General features: G+C 37.6%; 3 protein-coding genes and 1 long non-coding RNA gene across 5 annotated transcripts in view; 3 read left to right on the top strand and 1 right to left on the bottom strand.

Moving 5' to 3' along the window:
• Nucleotides 1-194: 194 nt before the first annotated feature.
• On the bottom strand, nt 195-6540 carry LOC110384260 (acyl-coenzyme A thioesterase 13). The gene is made up of 3 exons (XM_021345460.3): nt 6384-6540; nt 697-881; nt 195-448 (listed from the first exon to the last, which is right to left on the bottom strand). Exons 1-3 carry the CDS (start codon nt 6474-6476, stop codon nt 244-246), a joined length of 483 nt encoding a protein of 160 aa, XP_021201135.3. The 5' UTR covers nt 6477-6540; the 3' UTR covers nt 195-243.
• Nucleotides 1416-4338, top strand: LOC126056963 (uncharacterized). Its single transcript, XM_049851932.2, has 2 exons — nt 1416-2117; nt 2150-4338. Exon 2 carries the CDS (start codon nt 2770-2772, stop codon nt 4240-4242), a length of 1473 nt encoding a protein of 490 aa, XP_049707889.2. The 5' UTR covers nt 1416-2117; nt 2150-2769; the 3' UTR covers nt 4243-4338.
• A 220-nt stretch (nt 6541-6760) lies between the features above and the next one.
• LOC110384300 (mediator of DNA damage checkpoint protein 1) lies at nt 6761-18829 on the top strand. Of its 2 annotated transcripts, none has more exons than XM_064038818.1 (11): nt 6761-7085; nt 9018-9139; nt 9368-9419; nt 9498-11625; nt 13053-13206; nt 13458-13557; nt 14609-14770; nt 15509-15708; nt 16657-16820; nt 17313-17532; nt 17924-18829. In XM_064038818.1, exons 1-11 carry the CDS (start codon nt 7031-7033, stop codon nt 18254-18256), a joined length of 3690 nt encoding a protein of 1229 aa, XP_063894888.1. In that variant the 5' UTR covers nt 6761-7030; the 3' UTR covers nt 18257-18829. The 2 variants fall into 2 exon arrangements, with proteins under 2 accessions (XP_063894888.1, XP_049702192.2); XM_049846235.2 differs by having other exon boundaries at nt 9015-9139; nt 17924-18828.
• A 4249-nt stretch (nt 18830-23078) lies between these two features.
• Nucleotides 23079-26889, top strand: part of LOC135118032 (uncharacterized) — a 38221-nt gene continuing 34410 nt past the window's right edge. Inside the window, exon 1 of the long non-coding RNA XR_010277321.1 lies at nt 23079-23759. This is a non-coding gene — a long non-coding RNA (uncharacterized LOC135118032). The remainder of the gene's footprint in view (nt 23760-26889) is intronic.

Raw genomic sequence — 26889 nt, 5'->3', positions numbered from 1 at the left:
TTGTTTTTTGCCTATTATATGACAATACACATGGACACACTCAGAGACATTTAATGGTTACTTAAGCTGTTCCTTAAAGCAGGATTTCTATGAGAATCTGTCACTAAGGAGTGACTTAGGTAAGTAATCATTAAATCGTCTCTGAGTGCCGGGGATAGTATTATGAAATTATTTATTTATATTATATCTACAACAAAAAAGAACAGTACCTACAAGGAAAACAGTTCCTTGTTGTTCTTTTAATTAGTTTTCACTCACATCAAAATCGAGCAAGAGTTTGATTAACTTTTGATATTTGTCAGGACCTGCCAAAAACGTTGTTGTACCTTTCGCTAAGAGATTTCCTTTTTCATTATGAAAGAAAGTTTCCACGACCGAAGAACTGCCGACTTTCAGAGTTTTGGTCTCTACTTTCACGTTGTCACCGTCAAATGCTGTTCCAACGTAACTGTAAAGAATTAAATACTTGTAAATTAAAAAGTAATTTAAACATTTGATAAGAGTATTCAGCATGCACTGAAAATTATTACTACTTTTTCGCAGTTTTATCAGGCGTACGTACGATGATGTTTCTCATATTGACCCATATGTAATAAGATTAAAATTATTGCCGATTGTAAGAACACAATCAGTCACGGTCACACTATTAATCTTTCACTATTACTTACAATATTAGTATAACCAAAAATTACCTACTTAACATTCATGCCCGTTGTCCAGGATAGTTTGCTACCAGTGTTGCTGAGTTGTGTGTAAAACGACAGCACATCAATGACGGATGCTATGTATCCTCCATGAAGAGATCCTGCCATGTTGCACATAGTTTTGTCCACGGTGAATGTGCCTTGGAATGTCCCGTTTTCACCAGATTGCAGCTTTACCTAAAATGTTAGTCTTCATTTTACAAACATCATTAATGAATGTCCTCCTTGCTGATTATCGGCTACGGCGACTGTTCTCATGTAGGATATTAGCCAACTGCGCAGGACATATTATAGTGCACAAGCATTTTGCGCAGGCACAGGTGCACACACTAGCCCTTGCACTCTTGTAGTCCAATGAGATGGTAATCCGAAACGACAAGAAAGAAATCAGCCGCAGAACCGACATTTATACGATCTCTGATGGACTGGTATGTAAGTTAATGTAAGTCACCAACTTCAAGGCTCCGGACTGCTTTGTGAAAGTTTCTAAAACCTACAAATCAATTTTGACCTTATTCGGGAATGGAAGCCAAGACTTCGTGCACATTAGCCGCGCTATGCAACAGCTTGTTAGACCAACGAGAAAATATATCATTAACCTCCGACGCAAAAAGAATGATGTTTATAAGTTTGACCGCAACACGTGTCTGTGCGTCTCATAAATATTTTTGCTATTATACTTCTTGACTGTCTAGACATAGCATTTACCTACTGTTGTAGCGCGGGAACAGGTTCGTACAGGTTCGCCGCCGCCGTCAAGGCTACCTCATCGCACCACGCGAAACAAGTTGCCAGCTCGCTTTACGCATGACGGCTCCGTGTAGCATCTGCCTATCTCTCTCTCATTTATGTATAACGTATCTTGTCGCACTCTTCTACGCCCGCATCAAGGCCGGCGGCCGCTCGGTCTGCGCCACCGCCGCCGCCGGGCCGCGAGCGCAAGTTTAGTCGAGTAACCGAAAGAGTCACGAACGGTACAGACGCTAGTCTGTTGTTTTGTCCGTTTAATTTTGTATTTGTCCATGATTATTTCTTTTGTTATAAAGTAACACCTAAATTGGTCACAGTTTTGTCATTTAGTGCTTTTAAAGCGAAAATACAGTGATTACGATACTTACAATCAACAATTAGTTTTATTTTCTCACGTTAAAAATGGCTGCCCAACGTCTGGCCGAACGTAATTAGCTACTTAGGATTTGTGTTGGACCTAGATGAACCTAGAAGTGAAGTGTACCGTTGTAGGTATTAGGCTTTATTTCGCGAAAGTGCGTGCCGAATTCTCACTCTAGTGTTTTATATTACCTAGGATACCTAACGCCTAAGACTGTTGCTGTTCGTAAGACTTTATTTAGTATTAGTGCTGAGTTTAGGTCTTGTAAACTGTGTAAATACATTTGTGTGGACCTAATAAGTGTTTTTAAATTCTTATAACTTTTTAACGTTAGTTTATTGTTGACTGTAAGTTATTGTAAATATAGTTTAGGACATTAAAGACATTGTTTTGTGTATAGACTATTGACTGTGTTTCGTTTTATAACTGTGACCTGTGTTTTGTGACATTTACGTGACTCTTATTGACGAGTGAGCATATCGGTAGTTCGGTTGGTGTCTTGTGTGGTAGCCGTTTTGTTCAACCCTTGTTGGTTGTGCGGTACCACATCGACGGAGCCCGCGGTTGGGTTGCTGTCGAGATACCGACGCTTTAGCGCTGCGGCTGCGCTGCATTGTGACTGCGCGCATCTTAGACCTCGCGCTGCCACCGCTGCCGTAAAGGGAAGTAAACCTTTTATTTGTGCCTTCTTATTACCGTCGGACTCAGGACTATTTAGTGTTGTAATTGTGTTTGGGACATTATTTTTATTATTGTGGACTTATAGTTTTTTATCACAATAAGTAATTACTTTTATGGACACGTTGTAGTAGTGCGTTTTGTTAAAGACTTTTGATTATTATGTTTTATTGACTTTTGAACATTATTTATTCATTGTGTGTACTATAGTCGGACCGTGATAGTGCATTTTAGACTATATTATATCGTGTTGCGTGTAAGCTTAATTTCGTAAAAATGGTGCTAACGAGATCTCGCGCGAATAGTCCCGGACAGCGTTCTGACTCGGCGCCTGCTGGCGCTGACGCTGCTCAGAGTGGCCATGTGACGCCACCTGCGACTCAACAGCCTGTGTCACCCTCGGTGCATGAGGCACCCACACAGCTGTTCTCGCCGTCGTCTACGTCTACAATCACCATGACGGATTTTCATCTACAACAGTTGATAGCTGCGCTGCGAGTTCCGACCCCGCCCGCTACTGCAAACGCTATGGGAGTTCACAACAATAATGCTAATTTCGCCAAATGCACTGCTCGTTTCGACGGAGCTCAGAACTCCGACGTTGTTGCGTTCATTGACGCAATTGAAATCTATAAAGAATGTGTCTCCATCGAGGACAATATTGCGTTACGAGGCCTTCCCATGTTACTCACCGGGTTGGCTGGCACATGGTGGCAGGGCGTCAAGCATTCTGTGACGTCCTGGACAGAAGCAGTTAATATCTTACGTCAGACATTTGGTCCCCGTCTTCCGCCTCATAGGATTTATAGAGAATTGTTCCGAGTGGAACAGTATAATGAGAAGACAGACGTATTCGTCTGCAAAGCAAGAGCTCTGATAGCTCAGCTGCCAGCTAATACGCTTCCAGAGAACCCTGTCCAATTGGACATGGTCTATGGCCTACTGCATCGGCGAATAAGAGAGAAGGTCTCCAGGCAATCTTTCTCCTCTTTTTCGGAATTACTAGAAAAAGCGCGCGCAGTAGAGGATCTCCTGGAGGAGGGCCATAAGACCACCACTCAAGGGCGACCCGTGGTAATACCTGCTCCAACTGCACCCAAGTCAGTTGAGACTGCTCGCTCACCTCCGATGTCGTCTTCAACACCTACAAGTTCGAGTTCCTCAGACAATACAACTACGAAGCATAGACCTCGTTGTGGGTACTGTAAAAAGTTTGGCCACGACAAGGAGTCGTGTAAGAAAATTCAGATGAAGAACTCAACCCCACCAGGGCCTACAGTAGAGACTGGACCTAAGCAGGCAGCGCCTGTTGTATGTTTTGGCTGTGGGGCTCCGGGCGTCATCAGGTCGAATTGTGGGACCTGCAAGAGAGGAGATGATTCATCGACGACAACACCGTTCCAGTCGATTTCTGCAGTGGGCACTGCGCCGATTGATGCGCGTGCGCGGCCCATAGTCGACGTCAAGATTTGTGGTTGTAGTGGTCGTGTTATAGTAGACACTGGTGCTCAATTGTCTATAGCTAGTGATAGATTAAGAAAGGTTTTAGTAGCTAAAAATGTTAATTTAGTTAACACTTCTTTAGATTGTAAGTTAGCTAATGGCTCTGTTTGTAAGAAAAAGGTGGAAACTGTATCTGTCGATGTAGAGCTGCAAGGAGTCGTCATACGGACGATGTTTGTAGTTTTACCTGGTGCCACTGACTCTCTTAGGCATGAATTTCATCCGAGACGCTGGGATGGTACTTGACTTTTGCCGGAATAGGTTTTCTTTAGGTCATAGGTACTTCCCGTTGGACTTCGAGAAAGGCGTTTCTCCTGTAACTTATTCTTTTGTAGCCCTTCGTGAGGAGGAGAGAACTAAATTATCTGCGTCGAGAAAGAAGTCCTTTCGTCTTCAGCGAGGAGAAACAGCTTCACACAAGGGGAGCGCCAACGGCTGTGGCGCTGCATCACATCGACAACGGGGGAGCGCCAAGGGCAGTCCCTCGTACAGGTTAATTCCACAGAACACAAGAATTGTTCGTGCAGAGCATCGTACCAGCATCGAACCGGGAAGAAGAACGGCGTCGCCGGGTCTTTGGTTCCTGTGCTGCCTGTTCCGAAAATAGAGGGATCACGTGATTTTTTACCTGTTTTTGCGGACACATCTCATCGTACGTCAGATGTACTTCGTGAGGAGCAGCACGATATTCAGGAAACCACCCACTCCCCAGGTCAAGTAAGGAAACGTACTCCGCGTCGCTTAGGCCCATTTAAGGTTAGCCGAGTATTTTCTCCTACTAACTGTGAGATAGTACACGGCCCGGTTCGAGGTAAGGGAAGGTACCATACCGGCTTACTCACTCCATGTGTAGGGGAGTCCGAACTGGCTGTTACCAGGGTAAGGAGTAGTCCTAAGTCACCACCGGGTCGGTCTAGTGACTTAGAGGGGGAGGATGTAGCGCGGGAACAGGTTCGTACAGGTTCGCCGCCGCCGTCAAGGCTACCTCATCGCACCACGCGAAACAAGTTGCCAGCTCGCTTTACGCATGACGGCTCCGTGTAGCATCTGCCTATCTCTCTCTCATTTATGTATAACGTATCTTGTCGCACTCTTCTACGCCCGCATCAAGGCCGGCGGCCGCTCGGTCTGCGCCACCGCCGCCGCCGGGCCGCGAGCGCAAGTTTAGTCGAGTAACCGAAAGAGTCACGAACGGTACAGACGCTAGTCTGTTGTTTTGTCCGTTTAATTTTGTATTTGTCCATGATTATTTCTTTTGTTATAAAGTAACACCTAAATTGGTCACAGTTTTGTCATTTAGTGCTTTTAAAGCGAAAATACAGTGATTACGATACTTACAATCAACAATTAGTTTTATTTTCTCACGTTAAACTGTTGATGTAATTTCTAGAATGTCTCTGATTTATGAATTCATTATAGGTGCTTGCTTTAAAAGCAGACTGCTTATTTATATCGGAAAAACATAATTGGGTATGTTAAAGATTTGCTTCGCTTCGATGGTAATGTATCGGTTACTATAGCTAATGATTATTGAGATTTAAGAAGACTTCTGATAACCGAGGAAAGAAATATTCATAATAGGTCCCTAATCATAAGCCATCATAACGTGAATATACACAGTAAATGACACCATTTAAGATTATTATCAGCTTCATTCAAAACAAATAAAGAACCTCCAAAAAACTGCCTTCAGATTATCTTGTACAGATGATACACGAATGACATTATCAGATGGCAATCAGACTAATGTGTTTTACAGCATTATTTTGTGGATTTAGATACTATTGTTTGTTTTTATGAGTTATATAACCAAGAATTTCGATTTTCCAGCCAGGCTCTCTAATAACTATGAATTTGTTTTACAAAGGTGCTGTTTCCGCGTTCCAGTCCATTTCCATGGAGAACTACTTCGAATAACTAGGTACTTCTAATATTAAAATTTTAATCATGCAGGTCGATGCTGACAAATCTTTGAGGCTCTCTTGGAACAAAACAGACCACTCGAACTAGGCCTGGTCTGGCCTTTATCGGACGGCGAACTGAATTCCATTCCACGTACACCTTAATCGCACTACATTGGCTTTACAATAAATATATCGGATAAGATATTATTAGGTATATTTTATTGATAGGTATAATGAATTACGATTTTGTACCCAAAATTCTACAAAATACGACTATAGGTTTAAGGAGGAAATGCAATTCATTTATCAAATAGCACTTCCATAAGCTACATGGATAAATAAATAGGTCCTTTGAAAATTTGTTTATGAACGGCATTTTGCATTTTTAGGAAAGTCGTAAATCAACTCAAAAGTATAGCACAATAGACCTACCTATCAGTACCTATTGGTACAATATTATGAAAACAATAAATAATAACATACCTTGCTAAGCACAGTACCGTGATCAAAAGTAGTCTTCGTAGCTAAACGATCCATCGCTTTTAAAAGACGGGAAGCTCTGCCACTTGCTGCCATTTTTGTAAGGACTTCTTTAGGTAAAATAATAAGCTGAATTGAATCGAATTTTCATTTTCGCGCAATTTTATCCAATGTCCAAATCGAACATTTTGGTGTTGCTACTGTTTATATTCAAAAGAATAAAGAAACAATACACAAATAATGCAACAATTTATATTCACAAAGTAAATTATATATTTTCAATTATAATAAAGGTAATTTTATATTTTCTGTCTTAATTTCAGCAACTTAATTCCAAACTCTCAAAAAATCACTTAGACTGTGGTAGAAATTAGGAAATTTCATTCTGGCAACCCAGGCCGGATCAACAAGCGAGCGGTCTGCTTAGTCGGTTTGTTCGCAAAATTTACAAAAATATTATTTTTCTCGTAGTCTCCCGCGTTTTGTTATAATCCTAACGTGTATAAGTTCCAGTTATTGGCTTGTGTTAATTATATATTTAATGATCTACATAGAAATGCTTGGAGAATCAACGTAATCTAAGTGACAGATGTTACGGTGATAACTCGCGCCACTTTTGGATAAATTACCTCATTTTGATTGAATAAAATATGGAAGAAATCAAGGATAACATCGTCGAAATGGAATGTAACCAACCCGAGTCAGGTAACGGTAGTATTCATTTAGTAATTGCATTTTATTTTCAGGCTCATGTTTGACGTTCGTTCGTATAACCCTGCCAAAATTAAAACGTTCCATGTAACTTTCAATCCAATAAGAAGTATCGCTTTCATTGGCCTTTATCCACATCTTTTCGTATATTTAATATAGTTCAATGGTAAATTGTTTCATAATCTGCGAAAGTGCATATAAATACATGCATAATACATTTGATAGTGATAAGATTTACGCATTTATTGCACGCCAAAGTATCGTTCCACATTTCTTGGTCGGGTTATAATACAAACATCAATAATAAGGTTTGTGTCTATTTTTGAGTTACAAATACGTTTCCGTTTATCGTCGCTTTTGTTATGTCTTGCGAGGAGTAGATTTGGATATTTGTAGTGCGAATGATTCCGTTTAATACGCGAATTTATAAAAGAAATTGTATAGATGAAGCTACATTTTTAAGGTTATAATGAAAGTTGGAGTCTATAGTGCCAGTATCATGACATACATTTAAGTATTCTTTTCTGCAACATAGTTTCATTTAAATATAGAACACAAACACAGTTGTATAGTTATTTTTATTCTCATTGGTATAATTACAAGCATATTAGACTATTCGCTGACTGAATTTTATGTAAAAATATGTAAATTGGCATCACTAGCACTATCCTAAAGCAAACATGACTTAATGAAATATGAACATAAGTTATTGCCACTATAAAAGCAGTTTTATGTGGAAGTTTTTTGAAAATAATAACACAATTCCTACATGACCAATCTGTCCGAGCTAGTTCCATTAAAAATACTTATACTCAATTTAAAATAACATTAGAAATTTAAGTAAACCTTTTTTACTGTTTGCTCAACCGATTTTGACTTCTATTCCGTAGACAAAAGACAGAATTAAAAGCAAAATAGTGGTTACAATACCAAGTATTTACTGCAGCCGCCATTAATCATACTACTAATGCAATAGAAGTCAAAATCGGTTGAACAAACAGTGAAAAAGGTTTACTTAAATATCTAATGTTATTTTAAATGGAGTATAATTCATTTTGATTTAATTGACTACCATAATTGCCATATTTATTTAAAACATGTCTTATTGTAATCAAATTCCCAAAACATTGGTACCTATCAACAATTTACTTATTATTAAGGGTATGTGACAATGCTGCGTGCTCCCGAGGGACCATACAAAAATTAAAAAAAAAAAAAAACGATTTGCCCATACTAATTTGAATACAACCTTGAAAATAAAAACTCCTTACTAAACACAAGACATTAGATTAGGTTTCAGACAAGTTGCAACTTGTTCGTTTGGAACGAGTTTGGCTGATCGCTTAAATATGGGCCTTTTAATATTCTTGATAGCGGATACACAAACCCACTTGCACTTTTATTTGAAATGACCGTTGAACGGCTTTTAATGTTTTGTTGCACCTTTTATATTTTTTTTGAAAAGTTTTGTTTATTTAATTTGAATATGTAAATAATAGTAATAGTTAATATTGAGTTACTCTTTTTTCTTTTAGTGCAATCTCTATATTATTGAACAGAAAATATTAATTTAACTTACTAATGAAATTATAAATTGAAAATATTTAATTACCCTTTTTTGGGTCTGAGTAAGCTCCATCTGGACTTAGTCTTTACTGAATCTAAAGTTTAGATTTATTAAGAGTTTGACTTAAAATCAAGAATGACATTTAGGCTGTTCATGTAGTATTCACAATATGAGCATCCACATAGACAAACATACATGGACAATCCATGAGTAATATCTGTTATTTTATTTATTATTTTAAAATAGTAACCAATTTTTATTGTTTCTGTTCTTGTTGTGTTATTTTACTATGTATGTCTATTAGCCACAGTGCAAATATCATTCCCTATGTTAAATAGACTTATTTAACTTTTCAGAAGCAGTCCCCCAAGTCCCCATAGTGGATTCAGCAGGGGATGCGCCAGTAACTAAGGAAAATACTGATGACTCACAGAATCTGTTCCCCGATAGTCCTGTTTATGAGCCCGATGATGATATTGTGGTTTGTTCACCAATTTCTTTGAAATTACATGTGTAAAATGTAAATAGTTTTTTTTTGTTGTTTAGTTATCTTATTACGAAAATGCTTTTCTTTTTCTGTTAATAACCAAGTGTCTTTTATTGATCATAATTAGTTATGTGAATAGTTATTATTTCTTGAATTTAAGACAGTAAAGAAAAATGTAGTAAATTATAATAATTATTTTATGGCATTTTTGTATATTTTCAGACTGTCAGCAGTGCAACTGAAGACACCAATGGTATTTCAACTGATGCAAATGGTAGGTTTATTCTAACTTCTATTCCATAGGAAAATCTAAATCTGAAATATTATTAACAATGAAAAATGCAAATTACAGACGACCCAGTAACCTGTGCGCAGCCTAAAAGGAAACTGTCAGACGACCCTTCAGACAGTAGCGCGAAGATCCAAAAACTAGAGCTAACTGACGATGAATTCGCCGTGTCCACTCAAAACTTGGACAATGAGGTGTCGGAAATCACTAGCGCCCCCAAACGCAAGCTCGAGGACCTTGAGCTTCCCTCCACCTCCCGCGTCCGAACCCCCCTTCGTTCAAGCCCTAGGAGACTCAAGCGCAGCAACAGCGCGGAACTATCCAAACCCAAAACACCAAAGACCCCAAAATCCCGGCCAGCCAGTGTCGACATCACTAAGTCCCGGAAAACACCCCGCAAAATACAACCCGAGCTAGCCAAAGTGGAACCGAAAGAAGTCTTAGTTATCTCCGATAGTTCGAGCTCTCGTCCCAGCATAGAGTTCGTCTCAGAAATACCTCCACTGAAAATTCCAGAAACGATCGCTGAAGATAATTCGGAATTAGACGACTCCCAAGGTTTCCATCTAGAACTTTCCCCATCATTAGAATCAGATGAGCTTAACGATAAAACAAAAACACCCAGTAATAGCGATCCAGTGCTTGTTAGGAATAGGAAAGAAGATATTAATCCAGGCAAAGTAACTGCACCTAGAAGTGAAGGATATAAGTACTCGAATCAAGGCAACTTCTCGCAAACCGGTCCGAAAGATTACAATATAGGGAAGACTACGGACCAGGAAAGTACTGATAGCGTTGGTTCACTAAACTTGGAGAGTCCAGAACCCATGCCTACAATGGCTTCGAAATTAATTTCGAAACTTTCCAACGGAAACTCGTCCACTCCAACTGAGGTTTTAGATGGCAAGATGACAAGTGCCGAGGATAGCGACAGTACTCCTGACATGACGAAACTTAACGCCGGGAAGAACAAACGAGGGAAGAATGAGTCCTTCAGATCAAGTAACAATGCTACCCCTTCAACCATTTCTCCTTTGGCAAATGGACATTCTTTGCCAATCAATACGCCTCAAATTCCAGTGTTTGATGTGCATATCAGTCACAATGAGGACAACGAATTTCTGTCCCTCTACGTTGTTCGAACAGACAACGATCTCGGTATGGACATGTGTAGAGAATACCAGAGAATCTCCAAAAGGTTCACAATTGATCCGTACTTAGGTGATGTGTCAGTGAGTAACTCCCCTTCAAGTGTTACCAGCGGTGGAATGATAAACTTGCCGAATAGAACCTCTTTCGCGTCAACAGTCAGTTCGACATCAACATCCAGTAACCGAACCAGTGATGGCAATTTCGTAGTACCACAACCGCCGCGGAAATCTATTGCCAACCCAACAACATCTGTTAAGGGATACGAAGCCTTAATGAAGAAGCTACAAGACATATTCTCGCATATCAGGGAGACTTCGGTCGATGAAGGGTTGAGCGACGACAAAGTTTCTGTAGGCATCCAAACATCGGTTTCTAATGACAGTACTATGAGCAATGGTAATGCAAGTCCGGAAGAAGTTAGCAAATGCGATAAGGCGACCCCAAAAAGCTCTTTGAAGAAAACTCGGGTTCGGGGTCGACGGCACATAGCCGGGAAGACAAAACGAGCGTTACTACCTACCCAACCTGAGGAGCCAGAATACATGCACGGAATGAATTCTCCTGAAATGGTGCCAACTAACGGTGAAAATGGGAAAGAATCTCCCGTAAAATCTCCTAAAGATGAGAAACCTTTGTCATCTTTGGTTGCTACGCCGAAGTCTTTGAGCAAATTGAAGGCGAAACGGCGTCCGACTTCGCCTAGACCAGCTACACCGGTAGAAAAAGCTGTGGTCAAGCCTGAGTACCCAGGTTATGCCCCTGATACAGTCGTGCTAGCCAAATGGGTGGATAAACGATACTATTCCGGCAAAGTTTTGGAGATTACCGAGCCAAATAAATACCTGATCAAATTCGACGATGGTCAAAGCAAGGTTTTGTTAGATGATTTTATTATCTTTGGTGATATGAAGACCTTGCCTCTAGAAGGACAGTCGGTGTATGCTATGGTCGATGAAGAACAGAACTATGAGCCTGGGTTGGTGTTGGGAGTTGAAGAAAATGATTGTGGAACTGTCACTTATAAATGTACTACTGATGGGTAAGTTATTCATATTATCGAAATTATTAGTACTTTTTGGCTTGTAAGATAAATTATTTATTTCTTACCCGACTGCCAAAGAAGGAGGGTAATGTTTTTCGAGTGTATGTAAGTATGTAAGTATGTATGTATGTCTGTTCCTTTGTGACCTCCTGTAGCCTAAACGGCTTGATGGATTTTGAAGTATGAGGTATCGTTAGATTTGTCTTGATTACGGGAGTGTGATAGGATACATTTTATCCTAAAATTCCCACGGGATATTTTTTCTAAATTTCCCTTTAAAAAAATATGTATGCGGTATCATTAGATTCATTTCAATCACGGGAGTAATTAATATAGGATACGTTTTTTCTCAAAATTCCCACGGGAACATGTTAATTCTGCGTCAACGCAAAGCAACTCATGCGTTAGCAAGCAAAAAGCGATTCTTTTGGCGATACAATCACGTCGTCTTGATCAAATGCATGAACGTCGTCTTGATCGTCTTGAACGTCGCATTGGCGGTAAATTTATGTTGCGGAGTAACATCACTCGTAATCTAAAGCCAAATGTCGTCGAAATAATTTAAAATGGTACTTACATATACATAGTCTTCTACATCTACAACATTTTCGTTAAATAAAAACAGCTAAAAAGTTATAAATAAAAGAATTATTATAAAAAAAACAAAATACCCGACTGCACACTAAAAAAAGAGTAAAACAAGCCCCACAATAATATTGATCAATACAACTTTACTGAATATAATTTATAAATATTGATGGAAAGCATCGCAGGCGGGGACCAACAGAGGCTTATTTATAGTCATTTGGGTTGTGCACCATTTAGCAGAATTTTCGTTGGTGGCGGTCAAGGTGGTCCCCGCCTGCGATGCTTTCCATCAATATTTATAAATTATATTCAGTAAAGTTGTATTGATCAATATTATTGTGGGGCTTGTTTTACTCTTTTTTTAGTGTGCAGTCGGGTATTTTTTTATCGATTTCGATTAGTTTTAAGACTCCCAGCATAATTCAGCGTAAAAAAGTTTGTGGTAACAAATGAAATAAAAGCTTGAAAGTTAATAGTAGTGGTAAGTTAAATTAATTGTATATTAACATTTAATTTGCTCGATGTAGGTACTTAGCTATATCTTTGACGACCCCTTCCTCTCTTTCCTTCAACCTTCCCTTCCACGATGTTTTTGATGAAATCGTCGTGCGTGACGTATAAGGTGTCCCATCATTTTTCCTCTCCTATTCGCTATATAAGATATAGCTACATCAAGCAAATCAAGAAAAGGTGAAGGTTGTGACGTATAAGGAAGTTCAGGAGTTGGCGCTAGATAAGTGTAAATGGAAGGAGCTGCACCGACAAGAGCTGGGCTCTTAAATTAATGATGATATTAACATTTACATAATGCTTTAAATAAATAATGTTTATTTCAGCGATACCCTGGTAATGGTGACGGCTAGCGAGCTCTACCTTACGGAAGACCAGGCGCGGTCACTGAAGGAGTCAGCTCGCACCAGATCACCGTCCGCCCCGGCAACTCCTCGTCGCAGACACAACAGGGAACTGGACCTTGATAATATTATTCAGGTATTTATATAGCAAACTTAACCGTAACGTAGACCCGAACCAATAGATCGCCGTCATACCGCCATGCCGCGAAGCATTTTTGAAATTATACATCACAGTTGTTTTTTAATTGTATTCAGTCAGCGTTATTTCATGCAGAATTTATCGAGTACTCCTATGTATACAAATACATGAAATATGTGCCCTATACTTACATCACCCTATAATTTATAGATTAATTTATAGAGATCACCATGTGTCTTTACTTATAGGGTCCCCGCAGTGCCCGCAGCCGTGACAAAGGCAGCTCAAGTGCGCGGAAACGTGTCGCCTCGCCCAAGAGTCCTAAAGCATCCACATCGGGCATCTCAGGTTTGTTATAACAACTCTATTATATAAAAAACCCGGTAAAGAGCACGCTCAGTTTTCAAGTTTCTTAGCAAGACAGGTTGTCAGACTTTCTGGCTTCTGAATACCCATAACGACTGCCAAAGATGTTCAACCGACTTTCGAAACACGGACGAACTCGTCATGACAAGACGGTCACCCATCCACGGACTGACCGCACCAAGCGTTGCTCAACCTTATGATCGTTAGATCCGCGCGGTTGTGACTTAGCCGCAAACTCTTTAAATGGTGATCAGCAACTCAAAAATAAAAAAAAAAGATTTTTTTCTTCACTGACATCCTAACTTGGGACAGTTAGGGCTAAGAAAAAAAAGCATTTTTTCTTTCTGCCTTTTTTTCTGCTGGGCAAAGGTCTCTCCATTTTGTCTCTCCACCCTGTTATTGCAAAAATGCACTACTTTATAGCTAAGATAGTATTAGTGTAGGTCAAGTGTTCTGATAGCGTTCACATAACAACCGTTCTGAAGCACTTAGTTACATGCATATCTCAAGTGTTTTATGATAAGTAGCAAATACTATGTATGAGTACGTATTTGTAGTATTTATCTGTTATCAGTATACCTATATATCTAACTTTATATCTATGTTGTAGTAGATTTGTTAGCGACAAGAGGTTTGATGATTTATGGTACGGTAGCTATTTCAGCAGTGTCGTTTGAATATTTTTTCCCATACATAGGTAAAAATCTTGAGTATCAGGTAAACTGATATAATGAATAATATTTGAGTGTAATCATGTCATTCTTGTCCATGCTGAATTTAAAGTTACAAATCCAAATCGTGCTTGCCCTGTTTTTTTGAGGTTTTCAAACCCAACAGACATACATGGGCTTTTGGGGTATATAACGAAGACAGGAGGAAAGTTGTAGAAAGTGGTGTTCAATCGGGGCATTTTAGGCATAACATATGTAATTTATTAAGTTGGAATAAAAAAAATATTTTCGTGCTATATTCGCCTTCCAAGTTGCACAGACCGAAAAATATTTCTAATAATTAATGAATGATTATCATCCAGGGTCCAAAGCCAAGAGCACCCCTCTGGCCCGCAAGCGGCTGGGCAGCGAGAGCAGCTCGGTGAGCGAGAGCAGCAACTCCGCGCCGCCCGCGCGCCTCGAGGAGGTGGCCGGCGTCGAGCCCGAGGTGCAGCGGACGCCTAGGAAGATCGACGGCGTTAAAGGTATATAACACGAGCTAAAAACTGAAAAAAATACAGAATTAAAGTCATAATAGTCGTGTTCGTCGTGTGTCGTGTGTTAAATCTTATTTATTGGTTGTTTAAAAAAGACAGATGTAGATTTGTTATGTAACTTATACAGAATGGACCAACGCCTAAAAGCGCTAGTATTTCGCCGCAGGTTGCAAGCTTGCTTTCTGTATACGGTCTCAAGCACTGTTCTTGTGGTGTTGCAGCTTATACAATACGAAATAGAATTAATTATATATGATGAATCATGGCAAAACCATCAAGGAACTACTAATTCTAAATAAAAAAATCTAACTTAGCAGCTACGTATCATGACTCATTACCACGGAGGAGAAAAGACTACTTATACGTGAAATGTTATCCTATGGTATGTTTGAGTTTGGATCCTGAGCAATTTCTACAATTAATGATAGCGCATTTCATCGTTTTAATCGAGTAACAAATAAAATCTATTGAAATTGTGGTAAAATACAACTATGACAAGATGTCAGTTTGATGCGAAGGACGGTATATGGGCGGTGTCCAGCCACGCCTGCCGTGACGTAGTCGTGACGTATTTGACCTACCTGAAGGCGCGTGACCTACCTGCGTTAGGGCATCTCCGCTAGTCTTTTCTCCTCCGTGCTCATTACACAAATGTGCCTTATTTCAAAAATATGTACTAGCCATAAATGTACATCACACATTAAACAAAAATCCTTTTCCTTCCAGCGGGCCCCCTCCAATTAAAAGGCGCCGCCAAACACACAATAGGCAAGAAGAACTCCAAACTGACTAAGTTCGAGAACGACGAAGATACGGTGTCTAAGCTCGGGCCGATACCCGAGGCGGATAGCAAACTGTTCGCCGGACTGCACTTCTTGCTCACTTGCACCGAAATGCCGAGGCGGACCAGGACTACCACTGATAAGGTAAGATTTTAACATATTTTTAAAGGTATTTATAGTGTAAGATAATGTTAAGATTGGATAGATAGATTTTGATTTGTATGGTGGACATTGAACTTTTAAGAGCACTTTCATCCTAGCGTATTTTTTGCTCATTTCGTATGACAATTGACTACCACGGCTCCAAGCGACGAGACCTGAAACCGCACAATAGATTTTTGCTATGCATACTTTGCGCAGCAAACAGCGTATTATACGTGCGAGAAATTCGCTAGTTGTGAATGTGCTCTAAAGTCAAGAGGTTTGAGAACGACGAAGATACGGTCTCTAAGCTCGGGCCGATACCCGAGGCGGATAGCAAACTGTTCGCCGGACTGCACTTCTTGCTCACTTACACCGAAATGCCGAGGCGGACCAGAACTACCACTGATAAGGTAAGCTTGTAAATAAACAAATGAATATTGATCGATAATCGATTAATTTACGCTATATGCAAGGAAATTAAATCCTGACTATGTGAACTTTGGATGCCATAACCTTCATCTATACTAATATTATAAAGAGGAAAACTTTGTTTGTTTGTTTGGTTGTAATGAATAGGCTCAAAAACTACTGGACCGTTTTTAAAAATTCTTTCACCATTCGAAGGCTACATTATCCACAAGTAACATAGGCTATATTTACCAGTAGTTACCAAGGGACGCGGGTGAAACCACGGGAAAACGGCTAGTGCTCGTGTAAAATAATACAAAATGTATACCTAAATAAAACAAACTACATTTATCAAAGAAAAGGTCAGAAGTACATACTTACTTTACTTGACTTTTCAACCCGTTTTGGATCAAAACCCATATGACCACCGTGTATATTACGTAACGAATATGACTATGTAACCAAATATGACGTAACTACTTTGATCATCTTATCAAAATTATATTGCAAACCTAATTAAAAATTAAATTCTTTACCCAGGCAACTCAAAGCCACGACACTCGCCACTACTCCTCGGAAGAGGATGGAGAGACCACCTCGTCGGTAGCTGGTACTGACACTGAAGACCTGGAGTTCTGTGACCGACCCTTCAACAAGGAGCGCTTGAAGGAACAGCTCGAAGCTGGTGGAGGAACTGTTTATAGGTATGTAGAACTGATAGGTGAAAATTGATGTTCAGTTAAATTTGTATGAAGTCTTTTTTATATAGATGCTGTTTGTTAAGTATCTTTGATCCGGATGACTTGATAGCTTATTTATATGTACACATAGATAGACATAGATGAGAAACTGTAGTATGGGAACAGCACGTTTTTGTCATGTAGGTACTAGTTCCGCCAGCAGTTTCACTTGCTTCCTGTGAAAACTATAAGTACTGCGCAGATAAAAATCCTTCCAAAGCAAGCTACACTGAAATAATTTTCAAATCGCCAAAATGCGGCTAGAGTAGGTTAACTCTTAAGTTTTACATTATAAGTATAAACTGTAAAAGTACATTAAAACAATATAGCTGCTGTTACTTTATCAAAACCTGCTAAATGATAAAGTCAATATGATACCACCTAATATCCAATTGGATTGCACTCCGAATATAGCCATACCCATTATTTATTTAACAAAAATCTTTTATCTTACAGCCACTTCGACGACGTACCAAAAAACAAATACGCAGTCTGCAAACTAATCGCTCCTCGTCCCTGCCTAACTGCCAAGTACATACAATGCTTGGCCGCCGACATACGTTCCGTTTCACACGGCTGGGTCATCATGAGCTGCATAGACAACACTCTGCGTGATGTAGACTCCTTCGCTCTGCCTGCGGGCTGGAGTATTCTGAAACAGAGATTTATTAACTGGGTAAGTTTACTTTTGAAGTGTAGCATTATGTGGTGATTAATGTTTGTTTTTTGGCTGGGTGAGAAAAGGCAGCAGTTCTGCTATCGGACAAAAAAATATTTGATTTGGTTTGTGGTAATGATGCTCTGTGTAGTGAATGTTGAAAAGTAAACTGATGTTACTATAATGTAGGCTTCCTCATTGCAAATCAAAGTAACAGGCATTTTTGATCGCTAAACTCTATAATAAATAAACCTTTTCGGATTCAATTAGTTAATACTGAGTAAAAAGAATTGCATCTTATTATGTGTCCATAACTCTGAAGCTGGCTGTATAGTGTCTTAAAAATATATTTTTTTGTATAAACATTTAAAGCAAATACAGTCGATTTTAATACTTCCTCATATCACAGGTCCCGCAATCAGGCAGACGGAACGCAACCTTCTTCAAAGACAAGATCATCCTCCTCTGCGGCGATCAGGACACGTTCGTCAAATTCTGGGAACGTGTGTGCACCCTCGCCGGCGCCACCACGCGCGTCGTCAACGAGGACGACCTCAACATGGCCGGGGCTCTAGCACTCGTCACCGAGTGGGACTGTCCACATGAAGTACAAAATAAAGCTAACCAGGACAATATCCCTCTTGTGTCCACTACCTGGGTGGTACAGTCCCTGATTGAGGCCCGCGTCATCGTCCCCACCAGCCACGAAAAGTTCTCATTTATGTTCGCGGAGCCAGAATGATCCTGGGACTTTAAAAAGATCCTCATTATACGTGAAAATTGACACTTGAGGTGACGCGACAGAGACGCTTAGTGATAGTGAAGTGAAATATAGAAAAAACTACTAAATTGCAGTGGTATATGCAGTGTGCGGTTGTCAAATTCAATAAAGTACAAATTATATTGGTTATTGGCTAAGCGTTACAGAGGCATTGTATAGTATTGTCGTATGTAAAGCTTACAATTTAGAAGTTATATAGTATGAAAGTTATTCGCTTAGCTCCAGATGTTCATATGTTGCTATTTTTGTAAGCAAAATTTAATCAAAGAAATATTTTATTCGCAACCTTGAGCCCTGCTTATACCACTGGTTAGTAAGTTATTAAAACAAATGTGTAAGTGTTAATGACTGCAAGATGAAGCAGATAAAGTGGACTCAGGAATTTTTCTAAAATGAAGGTCTTGGTGTTAATAGGTTATAAGGATGTGCAGTTATTCTATATAGTTAGTTATAACTGATAACGTTAAATAGATTTCGTTCGCGATATATTTGGCTTATAGTACTTTGGAACGAGGCAAAAATGTCTTAGTATTCATTGCTCAGACATTTTTACGTAATGAAAGGTTATGCCAAATGTATATCGTGATGTAACCCTTTGAACGCCAATGCGTTCCTCAACTAAGCATTAGTTCTGAGTTGAAAACAGCGGCAGTCAATGGGTTAATCTAAGCATATGAAGATAAATAAACTCTTTAAGTACTTCGTAAAAGTTGATATTGCGACTGATTTCTAAACTTATGTATAAATATCTATTACAAAATATTTACTTTCTACTTAATATGTATAATACCCTACTTTTATCTGAATATCGTCAATCTGACTGAAAAAGTGTTTTCGTTTAAAATGTTGTTTCCACATCTTACATTAATAATAAATATTTCATGTATAGAGATAAAGTTATTCTGTAAAAATGGAATGTAGCCAAAATTGTTGCAAATTCGGGTATTTATAATAACACTAAAAAGTTCAAAGACTTTCTGACTTTAAAAGAATGATAATATAGGTAAGGCTAAGTATATCTTATAGAATTTAAATTGGTATTCAATTGTATATGGTCTCATTTAGTTGTAAGGGTTTATATAAAACTGTCATTTCTGTGAATATAGTATTGATAAAGTCATCAATTAAAATTGTAGTCGGTTTAAAATCGATGTTTAGCCAAAGTGAGCTAATATTACGTTTGAATAACTATCGTGAACAATATAATAAGGATCATGTCTTTTGTTATTTATTTTTAATTATTTTTTGTTTAACTTTGTAGACTCAGTAACTTCATAAAAGTATCGTATTAAAAACTTTTATGTGGTAGACTAGCAAAGTATGTCATTAAAATCATTGCAATTATTAATTACCTTTTTCTTAATTTTTGATAAAAATTGACATTTGTTCCTTTTAATATTAGAATTATGATTGAATCATGTTTTTTCAGTATTTGTTTTTTATGTTTGACTTGAAAAAAATGTATAGGGCGTCACAAAATTAGAAATTAAGATTGCTCTATAAAATAATGGCCGCTTATTTCTTATCTGAATTGAAATGTTGTTCTTTACTTATTTATCAATTTTCTCATTAGACAATTGATGTCGTTCAAATATAGCTTGGGTAAAATTTGATTGTGTGCAAGTAGCCTGAGATTTTATCAAACATAACGTAGAAGACTTCGGGATACAGATGAACTGAAAGATACCCAATTCAAATTAACCATTCTATAAATTAATTAGAAAAATTACCAGCATACCATTCAAATAAATCATTCCCCATTTTTCAACACAAAATTAGTAACCAAAGGAAATATTCAATGCACATTTGTATTTAAACAATTCATATCTAATTGCACTAATCAAATTTTATCTAATCCCTTTATGTATATCTGGTAAATATGGTAAGATATATTAAGGGGTGGTATAGTTCGCGCCAAACTCAATGGCGGCTTGGAACTGACTTCGCGTATGTGGCCTCCCGTTGTTACCCAAAAAATGGTTTCTCACAGACTCACGCGATATTCAGAGCACTCATAAAGACCGGCCTTACACTTGTAAGTTTTGCACACGTAACTAACTTACAATACATTTACAAATGTAAAATCCCTTTGTAAGACGATACAGTAACTTCTTAGAACTTCTCACAACTTATGGAATTTACTAAGTAATTTTTATGGAAGCAACTTACAAGTAAAAAGGCGGTGGTGTTGTATTCCATGTATTTCATTTCTTTCAATGTTGAAAATGCTAAATATGTACACAAATTCGAATTTTGGCTATGAATGGGATTATATAAAAATGATCTAGTGTTTGAGTAGGCAATGTTAGTAGAAATCTGATGTTCTATAACACTTGCAAAACTTATGGAAAAGTAGCCTTTATTGCTAAAGAAATTAGGCTTTCTTTTGCATAAAGTTATCAACTTTAACTATAAATTAATTGATCTTGAAGTACATGGTGTATATTTTAATGTATTAACAAAAATTCGGTGATAAATTCACTTGTTAATGATCTCTGCGATAGGGGAGCAATTCGTATGAACGGTCGTTGTAAAATTAAGGGAAATACTGGAATTATGTAGTAAATAAATGTTGAAAATTTAACATAATCCAATCTGACGTTGTACATATAGTATTTGTGTTTTTTTTTCTAATAGAAAGCACACACTAGTTCTTCATTTTTGACAGCTACTAAAATTGTATTATGGTGTTATTAATAATAAGTCTAAGGCTGTATATGCGAATGTTTCGAGAGTAATTTAATGTTACATACATACAGATTTAATATACAAAACACCCTCATTTTGGGCTTTAATATATCAGTATCTGTATTTTGCCAAATATCGTCCGCAAATTACGCGGTTAGTCAAATTAATTTGCTCTACATGTTAGAAATATGCAATCAATATAACCATAAATATCCATAGACTAGATAACATATACGGACTTCGTGGTCCGAACTTGCCAAAATCCTATACATTTATGTTTACAATCTTTTAAGAAACTTAAATGTAATATGTAGCATACAGAATAAATAAATCTTGTACATAATCTTCTATAATCTGGATGTACATAATATAAGATTTTGAATGTTTTTCAATTAATAAGTCTTACATACAATATAGAAAATATTCCTACAGTGTGAGTGTGACTGGCGGATATTTGAAAGTGCTAAAAATGTAAGTCTGTAGATGAAGAACAAAGGGCTAGTGTGTGCCAATCAAAATTAAAATGTCTTTTCAAGTGACCTTTAGATTGTAAGTGCATTTTTTTTATCAGATTTTTTTGTATACTTACTGTACATTTGTGGCGTCGTATTGTGTTGCATTTCTTTTGATGTTTGTTTTTTTTTTTGTTATTCTATCATTGTATCTTCGTTGTTAAGGAGTCAGATAGGCATGTAATGTGTAAACTATGAATAAAATGATAGAAGTAATTTTGGTTGTTTATTTTGTGTCCTTTATACGTTATCTCGAGCAGCGATGTGTCTTATTTTTCATTGAAAACGATTTTCACATATATCAATATATTTTTCACAGCAAAAAAGCTTTCAATGTTCTGCAAATAATATAAAGCTGCGTCTCACTGGGTCACTGCGTCTCTGGGTACTCACATAGCCATGTAGCACGTAACGTATCAGATACGGTATCAAGTGAGTAACAGTGATCGTTGTAGGTTCGTTGTACGTCCACACTTGACGCCGAGAACGGCTCCGCTTGTGCTTCGCTCGTGCTCGGTTCGTCTAGCGTAGTTTTCCCGCCTTTAGTTTTAACGGAGCGCCATTCAGTGTCACTAAATAAACTTTGATTAAAAAATATGCCATCTCGTGTCATAAAACAAAACTATTTGTATCCATGCCACCTAGTAGCAGTTTTATACACTTGTAATCTTGACTTATGTAATAGATGTCGTTAATTTATGGTTTTCAAGTATTTACCAATAGATGGCAGGACTTGTACCTGTCTGATTAATTTTGAAATAGCTTCACAGCATTGATTGGTATTGTAAATTATATTATTTCTTGATGTTAAAAGTGATAAAATAAGTTAGAAGTTGAACTGACCAAAAATTCCTGCTTGAGGCACGCACCACCTGTAACCTATGCAGCAATATTATGCAAAGCTACTGCCCTAAAATGCACCTAATAGGTATACGAGGGAAGTGGAATCATAAGCTTATGCAGGAAATAAACCTATCCTAAAACCTAGATTAGTATCTAGATATAAAGAGATAAGAGAGTAAGAACCCTGGGAAAAGTCATTAAACTTTAATTATAAGTATAAAAGTAAAATAGGTAGGTAGGTACTTACGTAGGAAACATAATACCTATCACTGTCGTTATGCATGTAGGTAAATGACATGAGATAGGGACCTGCAGAGGAATTTATTTTATATCAAACATCCTAAGTACTTCATAATAAATTCTAGACTCTTTCTGAACACTTCTCTTGGTTAGATAACAAATTACTAATTAATAAGTAGTTGGGTACCTACGTTCCTTACCAAAATAAGACGTTTTTATTCTGCAATATGTACCAGGACTAGGTCGATAAGATGCGGTTATCAAACAAGCCATATTATTATCACGATCTGTAAGACAGAACTTAGTTCAAGATAGAACTTACGTAGGTATGTATAGGATCTCTTTTGAATTGGAACTCTTCGATGCTAGGGAGAAAAGTATATCCATCAAAATAAAAACACCTTTCACGGCCAAAAACACAAAAATAATCATAGTAAGTAATTCCTTTCGAAAACAACATCGACCTCATTGGCAGATAATATAAAAAGCAAAGCTTATATTATCATGGAACAATACAGTCTGTATGTCTGACCTGGGGTGATACGGTGAACTTAAAGCAAAAGTGTATCATTTAACCCTAGGCCAGCATAGGGCCAAGCTTAAGGTTACCTATATAAAGCATCTTAAGAACGTTTTGTCAATCCAGTTAAGTTCAAACGGACGGTATTGGTGGTCGTTTGGGGGTTGCTGGTGGTATTTTTTGCTAAGTCTTCCTACTCCATCGTCCATCATTTTTATAAAGAGAACTATTACTTCTAGAGCTAAGATATACTCATAACACTAGGAAGTGGTGAAAGGCGTTTTGGGGGTGCTGTCCTTTTGTAATGTTGACGTGAAAAAGTTCTAATCTAACCAGCCTACGTTCAATAAAGGAGTTTGACTTTCACAGAGAATCTTAGGGGTTCTAAATCAATCTGCGTGCTAGATGATCTCTTTGGAAGAACTGTTTAGTGGCCAATTTAAAACAGAAGGTAGTGATTAACAAAAGTGATAGTGAAAGAAGGAGGTAGGGACTACAGAAATACAAAGGAACATAAAGTGAAAAGTGCCAGTGAAGTTAAAAACAAGTGAATAAATTATTACAATGTGTTACAAGTTAAAAGTGCGTCGGACTTTGTATTGTAATGGATTGCAGTGTATCAGGACGAATGGTCATGAAGACGGATGATATTGTGCTTGAGGTACACTTTGATAAGTTATTCGTTACTTTAATGGCTCTCTACTTGGTCCTCAGTGACTATACGGTAGATAATTATATTTAAGACGATGACTGTTACATACCTATTGCAAACTTAATGCTACAGATGATTAAAGAATGGAATTAAATGCTGAAGAAATGAAAAGGTTGATGAAGCTGTTGTGTTGATTTTTTCACTCTTTTATTATCATAACGAGCAAACGCTATAATACCCACGTCCGTTGCATACTAGTAGGTTTTTAACAATTACGCTAAATGGTCTTATTAGGCTTCATAAGCTTGCAGAAGTGTTACAAAAATTACTGTCAGTAGGTAAAAGACTGATTTACAAGTCAAAAGACGGAATATTTGCAAGTAATTTGTTAGTTACACAGAATTCGACCTATGTAGGTATCTGTCATGTATATTTTGCTCTTAATAAACGTCTTTATACACAAAGTTATGTTTATTTACATCATAATGTAGGTAGGTACCTATACATATAACGTGCATGTAAGTAGCTATAGTTACAACCGTCTTGCTATCAGCTTCCAGTCAAAGTTTATCAAGCGTGTTTATTTCAACATAGCCCCTTGTCTCCGGTCTAATTGGGACATTTTATATACCTCCTCTATAGGCATAAACTCTTGTATTTATGTCTGTTAGTATCAACAAGAAATAATGCATGAATCATTGTATGGGTGGCTAGGAGGAATGATCATATGTAGAAGAAAAAGTCTTACTACGGGGTATTGGGTTGCCCGAGTAACTGGGTTGAGGAGGTCATATATGCGGATGATGATGAGTTTCTCATTTCTAATGTATTGGGCTATTATAACCAGAATATTCTCAAATCTACCTTGGAAATACGCGTAGGTTCAATTTCCTACCAAGATGGCAGGTATAATGTGCGTTGACTTAACGTGTCTTTAGACATGAGGGTGTAACCCATAACTACCCGAGATGCTTTGTGAAATTTGATAACTCACCATACCTATGAGTTCTAATTATGACGTGAATATGTAGTTTTATTTTGAAGTGAACTAAATTATGTCAATCTTGCTTATGCCAATCTAGTTCAGACACACTTACCTAATTTGTGTTATCTTTGCAAAATACAAACACAGACGGGGTCGTTTCGATAGCCAGCAGAAAAAACTTCATATTTATGATTAATTAAGTCAATCTATTTTTTTTCTATCATCATATACCTAAAAAGCCGACTCAACATAGTCGGGAAAAAAGCTCGGGAGATGATGATGATATAAAAAGCTTTTCAGATAATTCTATCGATAATTTTCTCCACAACAAAACTAGGTACCTAACTATAACAAAAAACAAAACTGAGCAGAGCCAGGGGACACACTACAGCTACTGATAAGCACAAGACGACTCTTGAAGTTAGATAAAAGCTTAATGTGCGTTATAAATGGCTGGTTGTTTATGTAGCCTTATCGAAGCGATAACGTAGTGAGATCATATGTTTTAAGTATATAAAAATATTGTTTATTATCTACATTACTTTTGTAGTTATTATTTCCTTATGTATTTTGTGAGAGGGATGGTTTTTGAGAGGAAAGAAGATGACTAGATTCTGGTTCGTAGTTGAAAAGAAAGGTACGTTAATTGGTGAGTCCCGGCTTTCATTTGAACATCTTTGGCAATCGTTACGGGTAGTCAGAAGCTAGAAAGCTCGACGAGCAGGCCTACGGAGGGTATCGGGTTGCCCAGGTAACTAAATTGAGGAGGTCAGAGAGGCAGTAGCCTACGTGTTTTACACTGGTACTCAGCTGGATCCGTTTAGACTGGAAACGGACCCCAACATAGATGGAAAAAGACTAGGCAGAATTAAAACTTTAAGTAGTATAGGGAAGATAAGTAGCTTCTATAACACTTTAGTTTCCAATATTTTTATTAAGTTTACTTTTACCCCAAAAATAAATGACGTCAACAAGCACATAGATAAGAAAGATGTGGTGTTAAAAAGGCCCCTAAAAATCATAGTCCTAGGGAAAGAGTCCCTTGGGGACAGTGCCTGATATCTTTACCGTATCGAGGACCATTCGGAGCGAAATATGGCGGTTATGATAATAAACGGTTTTTTTCGTTGATATCGGGAAAAGATATACTGGGCGGACTATATTTTTGGTTTTTATTTTAACGAAGTGGGTAGATATATGGTAGTTATGAAACTAAGTTTTTTTATCATTATTTTCCTCAATCTTTTTTTCCCAATTCAGTTTAAAGTACTGCCTAGATTTACCTAAGTATTATTTTTTGATCTTATGCTTGGTTTGCAAAACAGCGTCCACCTTATTTTGAAACGAGGTCCTAAATATTAATTAACGGGCTTAGTACTAGGTATAAACCATCAACTCGATCAAAGTTCATGTTCTAAACCTGATACTTATTAAAACTACCTACTTTTTATAATAAGCTGGCGTTAGTTTTTATTGGGAACTATATTTTTTGTCACCAAAATTTATATTTGTCATCAAGTTGTATCACCTAATAAATAGATCTATCGCCACGAAATATTTTCGTACTCAGATAAACAAAGAGTGTTCCCAGGTATGAATTACCAAATTATTGTTAATATAATGTGTAAAATATGAGATGGATTACCAATAAAATTGTAGTGCATTACATGAATATAAACTTCATTTTTATAATAATAGTTTTATTACTTAAATAATAGCTTGGTGCTCAAAATGGTAGATCTGTCACCAAATAAATATATTAATCGATCCCTGACTGCGACTCCTTTTTATTTGTTATTTTGTCACCAATACAGTAGTTACGTTTTATTTCGTTCAGTTATTAAAATCATGTATTCGTTACCAATTTAATACATCAGTTTATAATTTTAATGAAAATATGTTCAAAGGGAGGAGGAAGGGAAGGGAGACAAATTGGCGCGCTTTCGGGCCTCAACGAATGGGTTGTAGGTTGGTTGTACGGCGCGGGCAGCGAGATGCAAGTTTACTTCATTCGCGACGATTACGTTCATTGTTGTTGGTGCATTTTATTAGCCCCCCACCAGAAGCAAAAAAATTACTTATTGGCCAGAAAAGAAAAAAGGGGCGCCCTTTAAAATCCAAACCATCGCCGATTATTCAGTGATTGTTATTTTT

The sequence above is a fragment of the Helicoverpa armigera genome, chromosome 17 (assembly GCF_030705265.1).
Source record: "Helicoverpa armigera isolate CAAS_96S chromosome 17, ASM3070526v1, whole genome shotgun sequence".
Taxonomy (NCBI): Eukaryota; Metazoa; Arthropoda; class Insecta; order Lepidoptera; family Noctuidae; genus Helicoverpa; species Helicoverpa armigera.
Note: the sequence above shows the minus strand (reverse complement) of the source record. Positions and strands in the feature narration are given on the sequence as shown.

Excerpts from the sequence above, each read along its gene's own strand:
- LOC126056963 (XM_049851932.2), top strand. The coding sequence starts at position 2,770 with ATGGTGCTAACGAGATCTCGCGCGAATAGTCCCGGACAGCGTTCTGAC.
- LOC110384260 (XM_021345460.3), bottom strand. The coding sequence starts at position 6,476 with ATGGCAGCAAGTGGCAGAGCTTCCCGTCTTTTAAAAGCGATGGATCGT. Across the intron at positions 882-6,383 it reads ACGGTACTGTGCTTAGCAAG|GTAAAGCTGCAATCTGGTGA; the intron begins GTATGTTATTAT and ends CTAACATTTTAG. Across the intron at positions 449-696 it reads ACAACGGGCATGAATGTTAA|TTACGTTGGAACAGCATTTG; the intron begins GTAGGTAATTTT and ends AATTCTTTACAG.
- LOC110384300 (XM_049846235.2), top strand. The coding sequence starts at position 7,031 with ATGGAAGAAATCAAGGATAACATCGTCGAAATGGAATGTAACCAACCC. Across the intron at positions 9,140-9,367 it reads AGCCCGATGATGATATTGTG|ACTGTCAGCAGTGCAACTGA; the intron begins GTTTGTTCACCA and ends GTATATTTTCAG. Across the intron at positions 13,207-13,457 it reads ACCTTGATAATATTATTCAG|GGTCCCCGCAGTGCCCGCAG; the intron begins GTATTTATATAG and ends CTTTACTTATAG.